Here is a 13,001-nt window from a genome sequence, read left to right on the forward strand (position 1 = left end):
ACATTCCATATTTAGTTTGATTTAAGAGTAAAAAGCATTCAGTAAGTTATGGCTAGGTAATTAAGACATTTTTGGAATATCATGCAGTTGACTGCTAAGGATTTTTTTCTTTTCTGTTAATTGGAACTTTTAAAAAATGAATTAAGTTGCAATGTGTTGAATCTGATTATTCCCTACGGGCGTGAAAAAGAAGGTTAATTTAAAGAACTATAAGCACGTTCTAGTTACACAAATTCAGAACTCGGAGGTTGTCTTGGGGGCTGTTTGACAGCAGCTGCTGTGTGGAAGGCATATCTTCTTAGCAGGAAACATCATCCCCGCAAATGTGTACTAACCCCGAAGAAGGGCACAGGGATGGGAAAGCCAGGGAAGTAGATGGTTAAGAGCTCAGACTCTGGATCAGCCTACCTGCATTTCATTCCCAGCTCCCATGCCATTTCTGAGGCTGGCCAGCTCTTTGATCTTGTGCAGGTTATCAACTATCTGTCCTTGGTTTCATTATCCTGGCAGTGATAGAGTCTGTTTCATAGGAGTGTTGGAGGAATAGCTAAGTTAACATACACAAAACCTGGCACTTACTAAGTGTCAAGTCTCCTTAAGAGCATGTGGGGGCCAGATGAGTTAGACAGTAAGTATTACAAGAGGGTCATTATTGAGGGTTGAGGGAGGTGAGGAAGATTTTTGATAAGGAATTAAATTGTTGAGATGCTAGGTCTTGGAGAAATGTCACTTGAATGGGCAAAACGGAGGAAGGATATCATGAAGCATGAAGTGGGGTTGGTTAGATGCAATTCCCTTGTTCCTACAAGAATTTGAAGAACTCTGTGTCCATTATGTATTTTTTAAGTTAGCATCTAGTTTTTCTTTATATTTCAGTATTTTCAAATTGTCTTTGTTCAGTGCCCCCTGGAGTTAAGGTGGATGAGGTATGCTGTTACTGCTTTCTTTTCTTTTTTCTGTAAATTGGGAGAAGGAATAGTGAAAGTGTGGTAATGAGAAAAAGAACCCACCTCTCCCTGGCAGGTCCATTTCAGGCAGATCATGTGGAGGGGCAGAGGTGTATTGCAGTCGAACTTCCTGACTAAAGATGCCTTAGAAGGGAGCATGTCTGGGAGAGCAGGAAATAGGTGAATTCAGAATGACTCTCAGTTGGAGGCTAGGAAGACAGACCGCCCTGATTATTCCAACATTCTTCCCTCCCTAGTCCTGCACCAGCCCGGGCGTGGGTTGTGTGGAAGGTAACGGAAAGCTCTGGGCTTGTGAGCCTTCCAAGAGAAGGCTTTAGTTAGACTGGTCTCTTGGATTTAAAAAAATGTTACCAATACAGATGTTTCCTCTAAATCAGAGCTTCCAAAAACCTTGTTGTTTCTTAAAATTAGCGTTTACTGGAAAAAAAACAAAGATAGCTTCCCAGTTTTGTAGTGTTTTTTCAGTTATTAGAGGTTCAAGTATGTTATACTTCATTGGTATAATCTTTAATTAAAATGTGTAATCCATATGATCGAAATTCTGTACTTTTCCTGTTATGCATTTACTTTTATGTCATTGTGAGACTTATTGAAATGAAAAGCTTAAAATATGTCAACTAGTGCCTAGCTTGTTGTAAGTTGATCAATAAGTAGTGATGGTTATTTACCAGTGCTTTATAAATAAAAGTGGTCCATCATCATTTTTTTAAATTTGAGACTTGGAATGAAATTTGCTAAAATTTGTATTCATGAAAAGCAGATGTTGAAATTTTTACTTGTGGAGAAATAATCAATGTGAATATTTACAGACCTGGAAATCAGGAGGTGCCTCAGAGGATAAATTAGATCTTATAATGGATGATAAGTTGAGAAAGTCAACACGGAGAAAAAGGTCATCCAGTTGTGGGAATTATTACCATTTTTATTCTTGGTGCTTTCAGATATGAGTACAATATTTTTAAAATATAGTCATGGTAATATTTGATTTTTAGAAACATCATCATGTTGACCTACTTAATTTATCATTTTTGTGAGAATTGTTATTCAAGTGTATGTGCTGAACTCAGCATTAATAACCATATGTGTCAACTCCCAGTTAAGTTGGATAAGTTCACAAAAAGTCACAAGAGTAAAACTTAGTGTGAAAAGTATTTTTATATTTTTGATGATTTAAATATAAAACCAAATATTCTCAAAAATGGAGGGAAAGTATTCAAAATTAGAACCCCTCTTTTTTGCCAGCTATTACTGTCCTACTTCTATAAAGTGATGATGGTTCAGTCACCTTCTCTGTTCAGACACAAATTTGAAGAAGAGGGATTAGGACAACAATTAGATAAATAGCAAGGTTACATTTATGCCCAAGAGCCCACATTTTAAGGACACTTATTGAAGACCTTGTTTTCAATCTTAGTAGGTTTTTTTTAAAGGAGTTTTTTGTGATTTTTTTAAAATGTTTTTTAAAACTGATTTTAGAGAGAGAGGATGGGAGAGGGAGAAACATTGATTGGCTGCCTTTTGCACAACCCCTACTGGGAATCCAGTTGGTTTTTTAAGGATTTATTTTATATCTTATGTCAAATTCCAGCTGAATTTTTGTTTGAAGGTGTAAACACCTTTCTTACTATTGGTTCTCATCATTACTTTTCATTTTCCTAGGAGGGTGTGACCACTTGCTGTTATTCCATCTTGATCTAATGACTTGCCCTAATTATACATTGAATACCACTAGTACAATATTTGATTCTTGCTTGGGTATGAATGAGAGTCTCTTTTTCTCTTCCTCCCAAACTCCTCCCTCTCTATTATAACCATTTGAGTGCAGTGAGGATGGAGTATGATTTATCAGCTATATTCCTTGGAAAAGTGTACTTTTTATTTCAAAATTTCCAGGGTAAGGTGATCTGGAGAGGTTCAGAGGGTTGGATCAACTGAGATTTTGCAGTTCCAAGTTGAATTAGGCTCTTTACATAGATGTGATAATGATATGGCTGTGAAGAGAACAGATTGTGCAGAGGAAATGATGCCTAGGATTCTCCAAAAGCCATCAGTTGCAGCTCAGAGCCCTGACCTCAGGCTTTCCATCTGCATTTCGGAGTCATTTTCACCCTCCCCGGTGTTTCCTCCACCCCTTCTTTCAAACACAGGGAGTGTCAGAGTTGTCCTCTAGTTTTTCTCTCCACTCACAGGAATGCCCTTCTTGGTTTCCTTAAGACCGCTGCTAAGTAACCAAGCCAAGAGGGTGATGCCCTTTCTTTTCTGTCTGCCCCTTCCTGATCCACCCAGTAGGAGATGACTCTAAAGAGACCAACATCATATTGAGAGTGACTTTAAGACTGTGAGGCTCTTGCACCCCTAAAGCATGTTCCCTATAACATGGCCCAGCCTGACCCTGATCCCAACCCCTTGCCTACTTAGTTTTGTTTTTTTCCCTGCTTTCTTAGAAAATATTCTTCTAAAAATGCTTAAAAATTATTTTATGTATATAAATACAAATAATATTTATGTATACTCTTGATAAAAATTTCACACATTACAGATCTAAGGTAAAATTTCTCTGCAGCCAGTGCCTGGCGTCTATCCACTGCTCAAGAGAGGTAATACAGATACCTGTCCTATCCTGTGTTCATTCTCTCTCTCTCTCTTTCTGTCTCTCTTTCTGTCTCTCTTTCTGTCTCTCTTTCTGTCTCTCTCTCTCTCTCTCTCTCTCTCTCTCTCTCTCTCTCTCTCTCTCTCTCACACACACACACACACACACACACACACACACACCAGTAAAAAATTTAATTCTGTGTTTGTTTCTGTTTTCAGCATAAAGTTTATCATACTCTACAAGCACTGAATTAGTTTTTTTTTCATGAAATCTTTCTTGGCCATCACCTCATTCTTTTCATTTTCCATGTCAGCTAACTTCTGCATGACAAGGGACATCTTAGCTAATTGTTTAATAGCCATTCAGCACCTACCATATACCCAAAACGTTGTTAAAAACTGGGATGCAAAGATGGTGTGTAAGACATTCTGTGTCTCTGAGAAGCTAACAGGCTCTAGGGAGGAAGAAAAAAAAACAGTTGAGGAAAGACGCTTTTGGCTTCTCTCTTACAGCTTTTCGCCTATGGACTGGCTCTCTTCTTACTTTGCACTGCCTGTGTTAATAAAGATCAACAATCTAACAGTCCTCATTCTCTCTTCTCTAAGATATAGTCCGAGGCATGAGCAGCAAGAGGGAACTTATTTTTCTTTGTCAAAACCCAGGAATGGCATCACCCTGCTGCCCTCCCACCATAATCTACTTTTATATAGTAGGCGCTACTTTCTTTCCCAGGATTGAAACCATAGCCATTCATGCTCAGGTAGAACTACTTTGGTAAAAATACCTTTTGCCGCCACATACGGCAAAGACCCACCTGACCACTGGAACCACTGGGACGGTACCCCTGCTTCCCTGGGAGTTCTCCCCTCCATCCTCTGAGCTGCCTTGGCAATGGCATGCTACTTACTCCTGAGGGAATTCTTGACATAATAAGAAAAGTTGGCATTCCTCTCCCTCACATACATTCTTTTCTTAAAAATAATAAATTATCTTTAAGAATTCAGGGATATCTCTGCTTTAGTTACTATTACAGATTTTATTTGATTTGTCCATATATGTATGTGAAGTTTGATCTTATTTTCAAAGCCAGTTCGGGCACAGAATTTAAATTAATGTTTTGCAGAACTGTGAGTGGATATAGAGGCTCCTTTTAAAGGAGCTTTAAGCATTTGTTGCCACAACAGGATCTGAGCGTAATACTGAGCTTGAGAAAGATGATTTTCTCAACAGAAACAATTTATTATTGCTAGAGGTAATGTGAAATTATTAATTTTTTCGAAGTGTGTTTTCTGTAAATGTTTTTCAGAGATACATGACTTGGAATTAATGACACTCTCCTTTGTTAAGACTTTATTTCATTTTTTGTATTCCATTCACCCCTGAGAGAATGCCCAATCTAGAGAGGAGAATGCATAAAGCAGTGCTGAAAACCCTACAAATGCTTCCAGCAGATTGGAGTTTACTCATCCCCAGTTTTCCCGGTGCTGCATGAGTACTGCCCCCCCCTACTGCTACATTTTGTGTTTGGAGCATCTTAGGTTCATTTGTAGAAGCTTGCCTATTAAAATTCAGTATACAATTCATTTTGTTTTTGAACAATATTATGGTTAATCTAAGCATACTGAAAGGAAAACTTGCATTTAAAGTAATACATTTCCTAGTTCAAAGAAGATGCTGTTGTTCTATCATCAGTGTATGTGATTTATTTGAACTTCCCAATAGTAGTGGAGATATATTTGGATCAACTCTCTTGGCAGGTTCTTCTGGTAATTCTCAGAAGGAAATTCATATGTGTGTATTTAACTGGCAGAGGTTAGTGCTTCATACTGTGTCCATAAAGCAGGAAAAAAAGGCACTCCTTCCCCCACCCATGCAGACCGTGCTCACAACTGCCTCATGAACATAGTAAGGAACTGAAGTTAGCACTCATTCAGGTTACTGAGTTGGAAAAGCGACATCTACCAGAAAAGAACTTCTGTGAGCTTTCTGCAGATCCTCAGCCCGTTTAGTATTGTCATCACACGATTACTGATGCTTTATAATTTCCAGTTTATTTTCACATAAATCTATAGTGTCTGGGCCAGCTGCATTTCACTCTTTTCCACAAATCTCACAGATTCAAACTTCCTTTCCTACACTGTTTCCCCGTCACCTTCTGTAAGTTCTGGGGATTCTTCTTGGCTCCTAGAAAAAGTCTTCCTTACTTTCTTCCCTTCCCCATTTTTTCTTACACAGCCTTCTTTGTCTAAGAGTGCTGGTTACCAGCAGAGTGACAGATTGTGTGTGAGGGGTAGGGAGAAGTAGGTAATGAATAACACCTGCAGGTATGTGTCCAGCCAGTGTCTTGGAATCTCAAAAAACTTCAGCTGCATGAAACAAGATAAGGCAGGTCCTTCTTCTTTTGACCACTTTTCTTCTTTGAAGATCCTTTACTATCTCTTATACACATTTGATCTGTATTAAGAATTTTGGGTTTCTTCATAACTCCTCTCTTCATCTCCGAAATAGACCCAAGGCTTCACTGAGCTTCTGAAAAGCAGTTAGTCCAGCATGATAGAAATTAGTAAACACTTTAGGCTTAATCCAAAAAAATGTCTGACACATCTGGGACTTCTTCAAGCTGTCCTTTGTTTTATATAGCAAGGGGCACAATGAATCACTCCATAACAAGGGTTCCTAAGAGATACCAAACTCAATTAAAATCGATTTAACTTCTGGGGAACTCTCCAGATTATACTCCAGAGTAGTAATATGGTAATACCAGTTTCAGCCATAAATCACTCATTGGATCTCCTGTCTCTTTCCCTAGATATGATCATGGGCAATAATACACAGTCTCTTGAACAAAGAGTATAAATTTCACTGCTCATAATTTCCAGTGTGTAAGGAGAGAATGGTGAAGAAGTAGGCTTGAGTGGCTCTGCTGGGGAACGGCTGTGCAGACAAGAGGGGCACTGGCCTGCATCGGGGCTGACCTTTCTCATTTAATGCCCTCTTTCCCTCTAGAACTCATGGGAGAATCATTTGGATGTTATATTTCATCTACATCTGTCTCCACCAACCTCTTCATTCTTTTGTTTTGTTATATGTGCCCCTGAATAAATGTAATCTACCATTCAATATTAAAAAAAGGAAAGGTGAAAATTGTGACACTATTTAGCATATGAGAGATGGTAAAGATAGGCGATAGAAAACAGGAAAATACATATAACTTTGGAAGGGGTTCTGGAAGGTATATTTAAGAAAATTGGGCAGTTAATTTCTTTCTATTGTATATATTCTTTTAAATTTAGGAATAGAAGGACAGTCTGTGGAAATTTCCAATATTGTGGACATCCGAAAAGAATATAACTATGAGATTGCAATGAGAATTTCTTCTAACATTAACAGCAAAACTAGATTTTATACGGACCTAAATGGATACCAGGTAATTTTCCTTTAAAATGTTTAAGTAATGGTCATGCTAGTGCATAACTTTTATATATGGGCCAGTTAATTTTGCTTAAGGTCTCAAATTATTTCTGAAATAAAACTGAATTTTAACAGACACTTGTAGGTTCTATAGTAACCAGATTTCCAAAATTATATATTTGATAGAGTATTTTGTAGATCATCTATTTATAAGAATTTATTTTTTTCAAAGGAGGATTTGGTGACTATTATGCATGTTGAATACATTGATGCCAAAGTATATATGAATTTATCTAATAGAAAGGAAACATAGGGATTGAGGGATCGTATCTTTTTTCTCATAAGGAATTGGCCTATGCATACTTAGCTTAGCCTATATATATTTTTAAATGTATAATCTAATAATTGGTTCTTAAGTTTCAGGGAAACTTTTCCCCTATCTTTATTGGGGCTGGACATGTACCTTTATACACATATATATGTGTATGTAGACATACAAATACAAACACAAACATATCTACTTAGAAATATGAGTAGATATGTATTTAATGAAAATTTTCTTGAAATAGTAATGAGAAAATTGATTCATAAAAATTTTTCAGATTTTCAGTTCTCTAATTTAATAAAAGCTTTTTTGATTGTTAGCTAAATCTCTATTCAGAGTGTATGTGTGTGACAATATATCTTTGAAATAACACTATTAAAAACATTAGCATGTTTTTGACACATTAGCGTTTTAGAAATTTCTGGCTATGAATAGAAATAATTTCACAACAAATGCTTTCACTTTGTCTGATTTTCTACTAGAATGAGTGGACAGAATTGTGATAATTTTCTCTTCTACGATTTCCTGCAAAAGTTAAATTTAAACCTTTTCCAAAGGATAAAAATTGCAACATACATTTTGAATCAACATGTTAATTTTACTACAGCTGTTTGGTTTTCAAATGAAGCCCCTACTTTATGGTGATTCATTTTCTTTGAATACAAAAGAAAGGCTTTTCTTAAAATCTTCCAGAAGCAATTATTTGTATGTGTGGGTGTGTACATGAATGAAAAAAAATTTAGTGAAAATGAATAAAAATGTAAATTTTTGTTTTAAGGATTGAGTATTTGAATAAATAGGAAAATACTATTTTTAAGTCTATAACCTAAATATTTCTGCTTTTAAAATAGACCCTTTTTAAAGCTTTGGAAAGAGTGGTACTTGGGTAACACTAGAAATCTAGACCTTCAGGTGGGAAGTGAGGGTGACAGCCACACAGTTGTGAGTTTTAAATGTCCTTTTTATTAGTATACGAGGCCGTTGGGATGAGGAGGTCAGAATTGGAAGGAGAAATGGAGAATTCTTTCAAGCTAGCTTTTCTTTTTTATATTTTAAAAATATTTTATAGTTGTTTCTTCACCAGTTTATTAATTTCTTGGGTTTGTGATAAAAATTACTGCAAGCTGAGTGGCCTAAAATAACGGGAATTTATTCCCTTACAGTTCTGGACCCTATAAGTCCAAAATTAAGGTGTCAGCAGGGCCATACTCCCTGCAGATGCTCTAGGGAAATAGCATTCCTTACCTCTTCTAGCTTCTGTTGGTTTCAGGCACCCTTGATACTACTTACCTTGTAGACTCATCACTTCAATCTGTGGCTCCACTGTCACATGTTGTCTCCTTGGGTCTCTGTATGTGTCCTGATTTTCCTCCTCTTATAAAGATACAAATCATTGGATTAGAGCCCACCCTAATCCAATATAACTTGATTATATCAGCAAGAACCCAATTTGAAAGTAAAATCACATTCATAGGTTTTGGGTAAACATGAATTTGTGGGCACAGTATTCAGTACAACCAGTAAGTTGAAAGACATACTGCAGAGTTGTCCTGGAGGTTAAAGGTCTTACCTTTGAAATTCCCAGCACTGTGCCTGGTGTTAATGGGTACTCAGTACCCATTATGTTAACTATTATGTTAACTATTATGTTAACATAAGTTAACTATTACATTAACTTATTCTTTACTTGAGTTTCATTGTCAAACTTTTATGAGTTTAAAAGAAGAGATGGCATTTTAATGTGGCATGGGTAAGATTCCTGATAACAGAGTCTCTGTTTGATGTCTCCTTCTGGTATTTGAGTGAGTCTCCTTGACGCATACTAGCTTAGTGCAATGTCAGTCTCTCTAAAACTAAAGTTAGAGTTGTATTTCATGCCTTGAGATACTAGACCAAGAAAAATTGGAATTTGGAACTATCTACATTGAAACGAAACAAGAAGAATAAGCATTGAATAGTTTATAAACATAAATATGCATTTGATTATTATAATGTAATATGTTAGGGATTTGATGGGGAGATCTGGGGTATTTATCAAAACTGATTTTAGAAGAAGAATTATGAGATACTTCTTGAAAGGGGATAAAGAGCTATTACGCTTAGCATTCATTACAAAAGCAGTATGTTAGATTTAGATGAGAAATGAATACTTAATACCTTTATAATTTTTTTATGCAAATACTGGAGAGCTAGAAGACTTTTGTTAAGGATATTGATTCTGAATTTAAATAGGATTGCCTATTTAAAAAATCTGGACAAGTTCTAGCTCTTAAAAATTGTTTTCTGGGCTCTTCGTGATTTTTTTATATTGTTTTGAAGAATGTTTCAAGTTTTAAATTAGCTCTAACCTTGAACAAAAAAGGAAGCTGTTCCTTTTTCTCTTTGGAAGAAAAGTCATCTGTGGTTAATACTAACTTTTTAAAGTACATATGTAAATATCACTCGATTTTTTTAAATAAAGAGAATTGTATGGTCATATAGATTCAACCTAGAATGACAATGAGCAAGTTGCCCCTTCAAGCAAATGTGTATCCAATGACCACAATGGCGTATATCCAGGATGCCCAGCACCGCTTGACCCTGCTCTCTGCCCAGTCTTTAGGTGTATCAAGTTTGGAAAGTGGTATGTATTGTTTAGATTCTTTTTTTGCTCTTTTAAGTTTCAGTTCCAAGTATATGATTTTTTTTTTTTTTTGGTCACATGTATTAATTATCATCTCCAGTCACCAGCTTTCTTTTGAGAACCAGACTATTAGTTTATTTGGGGTTTTGTGAGAACAACATAAAATGATGGATTTCTTCAATCCTAGATGAAGAACTGAAAACTAAAATTCTGTGAAACTGATTGTTTTTTTAAATAATTTACCTCTCCTCATAGCCCATTGTTTGCAGAACGGGCTATTGTTCTGATGAAATAGATGCAGAAATTCAAGACTCCAGAAAGTTTAGATAACTTGCTTCAGTTTCCAAAGGTGGGAAGTTACAATTCAAACTTAGGTCCTTCTCTAAATCACATTCTTCTGCACCACCGCCCAAACGGAGAAAGGGAGTGGAGATGGTACAGATGGGGGGGGGGAAGAGGTGATAGACACGATTTGAAGGATTTCAAAGGAGAGAATGAGATGGAGAAAGAAAATAGGTAGTAGATACTGATGAATTTTTGAAAAGGTTTCTATTGAAAGGCTTTTGTCTTTTGTGATACATATTTTTAATTATCATTTACATTTAATTATCATTTGTCTTTAATTGCTCTTCCTTCATTACATGCAAAGAGTTGCTAAGATAAGTGTCTTAAGGAGCCAGGCAAAGAAATGAGTATAGATGCTTGGCATATCCTTTGACACGAACCCACTTCTTTTAGTGTGTGTGTGTGTGTGTGTGTGTGTGTGTGTGTGTGTGTATATCTTTATTGATTTCGGAGAGAGGAAGGGAGGGTTAGAGAGAGATAGAAACATCAATGATGAGAGTCATCATTGATCAGCTGCCTCCTGCACACCCCCGACTGGGGATTGAGCCCGCAACCCGGGCATGTGCCCTGACCGGGAATCGAAACACGATCTCCTGGATCATAGGTCGATGCTCACGGCTGAGCCACGCCTGGCTGGGAAAACCCACTTTTTATATTAGACCTGTGCATACATTCTATACACACACACACACAAATACTACTACTCATTTTTCTTTGTAGCCTTTATTAAACAAAACAATGAAATCATGCTATAAAGACACGAATGCATTTATAAAAAATAACAATGGCCTCATGTCAGGGACTCAGTCAGGATGATGGGACTTGAGCAAACTGGAGAGTGCGTTCCCCGTGTACAGTGGGGCGGCCACTGCATAGTGCCAGTACATTGCCTCCATGGGGAAAGGGGCCCAGTGTTGCCAAATGTTTCAGTTTTTGAAGAGCCCAGAAATCTGGAATTTTATGTGAGATTGCCCAGTCTATAAATGTTGACTCTGATTTTTTCAATATCAGAATATAAAACATTCTTGTGTCAGATGTGACTTTTAACCCACTCATTTTTAAATCCGGCCTTAAATTCTCAAAGGTGGGCTCTAAATAAGGGATGAGTCATTAGCACTCAAGCAGTCATAAACCAAACAGTCTTCTCTCACTTCCCTGATAAACATGAGCTGAGAAATAAAGCTCCTCTGCCCCTGCCGTAGACACCAAATACCCTAGTGTTTGAATAGCTACAGGCATAAAAACACTTTGAGTACAGTCCAGAAAATGATTAGTGTCACTTATTAAATGGCCTAACATTTCGAGGCAGGGAGAAGAGTTAGTAATTGCCAAGAGACTGATGCACTAATTTGGATATAAAGTGATCAAACTAATTGTCCTCATAGGTATGAAACAATTAGTCCCAGTACCCAAGAAGCAACTTCTAGACAGTTGTCTAAAATATGGAGGTAGTAACAACAAAAAGTCTAACCATTCCTGGTCATTTCATGTACTGGATACCTAAACTAAGAAAGAAACCAAAGAGTTGGTTTCACTATGTAAGAGTAATAGTTATGAAAGTATTTTATGTATTGCTCTTTTAGGCTGAATGATCACTTAATAATAACAAATATGAATGAATGGATGGATCAAAGTACATATATATTTTATATATATATATATATATATATATATATATATATATATATATATATATATATATAACTTTAGGGTTTTATTTAGTATAATCTCAAATGTATAAATATGACTGGATTTTCTTTTTTGTTTATTTTTTTTAAGTTTGTAATTTTGTATCCTAACCATTAGCTTATAATTTAAATTAGAGGAGATGTGAAATCACCACACAGCAAATGAAGGAACTACATGTTACCCCTATTGGAGCTAGAGGGGACAGGACAGTGGTGAAGCCACTAACAATCTCAGGGAGGGAAGGGGATTTATGGTAGGAGTTACCTAATCCCAGGGCTTCTTCAGAGATCACCGCATATCAAGTAACCTAACCCACATTTCAAGTCCTAGTTAGAGCCTACCCTCTGTATTTGTTTTATTACTTCCTGTGTGCTATGCATTTTGTAATGAACCTCATAAACATTTTTATGTTTCAAATGCTAACACCAAAAATGTTAGAGGCTTAATTTACTCTTTAATTTTTGGATTTTAGATTAATTCTTTTTGAAAAGTTTTAATTTTCATCTGTTTTTAAATTTCTTATCAGATTTTACTAGACATTAATGAAGAAAAGTAGAAATGTAATCATGTTTTATGAATTTATACTGGCTACCTTAAGCCATTACCGAGAAAAAGCCCATGGTACGGTGGGTCTTATAGGTCTGTCTCCTTGACTAGAAGAGAAACTCAAATCAAGACTGTGCCTGTATTTACATGATCCTCATTGGATGTTTGTCGTAAATAACCCTGGTGAGTTTATTTGTTTGTTTCATAGGTCAGATTGAAGTTATCATGGATCGAAGACTCATACAAGATGATAATCGTGGCCTTGAGCAAGGTGTCTATGACAACAAGATTACAGCTAGTTTATTTCGAATACTACTAGAAAAAAGACCTGTCGTGAATATGGTAGGAAAAAAAGAACTTGTCACACACAATTTAAAATTATGATTGTCTACTGTTTTATTTTTTACAATTTTCAGTGTAGAGATATGTTTATAATAGATTTAGCCTATATTCACAAGAAAGAGAACTTCAGTTTTGAGCGTGCGCGCACACACACAGTGT

At 36.3% G+C, this 13,001-nt stretch overlaps 1 protein-coding gene across 2 annotated transcripts in view; it reads left to right on the forward strand.

Moving 5' to 3' along the window:
• MAN2A1 (mannosidase alpha class 2A member 1) overlaps positions 1-13,001 on the forward strand; it is a 144,109-nt gene that overhangs the window by 111,269 nt on the left and 19,839 nt on the right. For both annotated transcript variants that reach the window (XM_087815483.1, XM_087815484.1), the window contains exons 17-19: positions 6,855-6,988; positions 9,779-9,920; positions 12,709-12,842. In XM_087815483.1, coding sequence (XP_087671609.1) covers positions 6,855-6,988; positions 9,779-9,920; positions 12,709-12,842 — 410 coding nt within the window. The remainder of the gene's footprint in view (positions 1-6,854; positions 6,989-9,778; positions 9,921-12,708; positions 12,843-13,001) is intronic.

This window comes from Miniopterus natalensis, chromosome 3 (assembly GCF_054644295.1).
Source record: "Miniopterus natalensis isolate mMinNat1 chromosome 3, mMinNat1.hap1, whole genome shotgun sequence".
Taxonomy (NCBI): Eukaryota; Metazoa; Chordata; class Mammalia; order Chiroptera; family Miniopteridae; genus Miniopterus; species Miniopterus natalensis.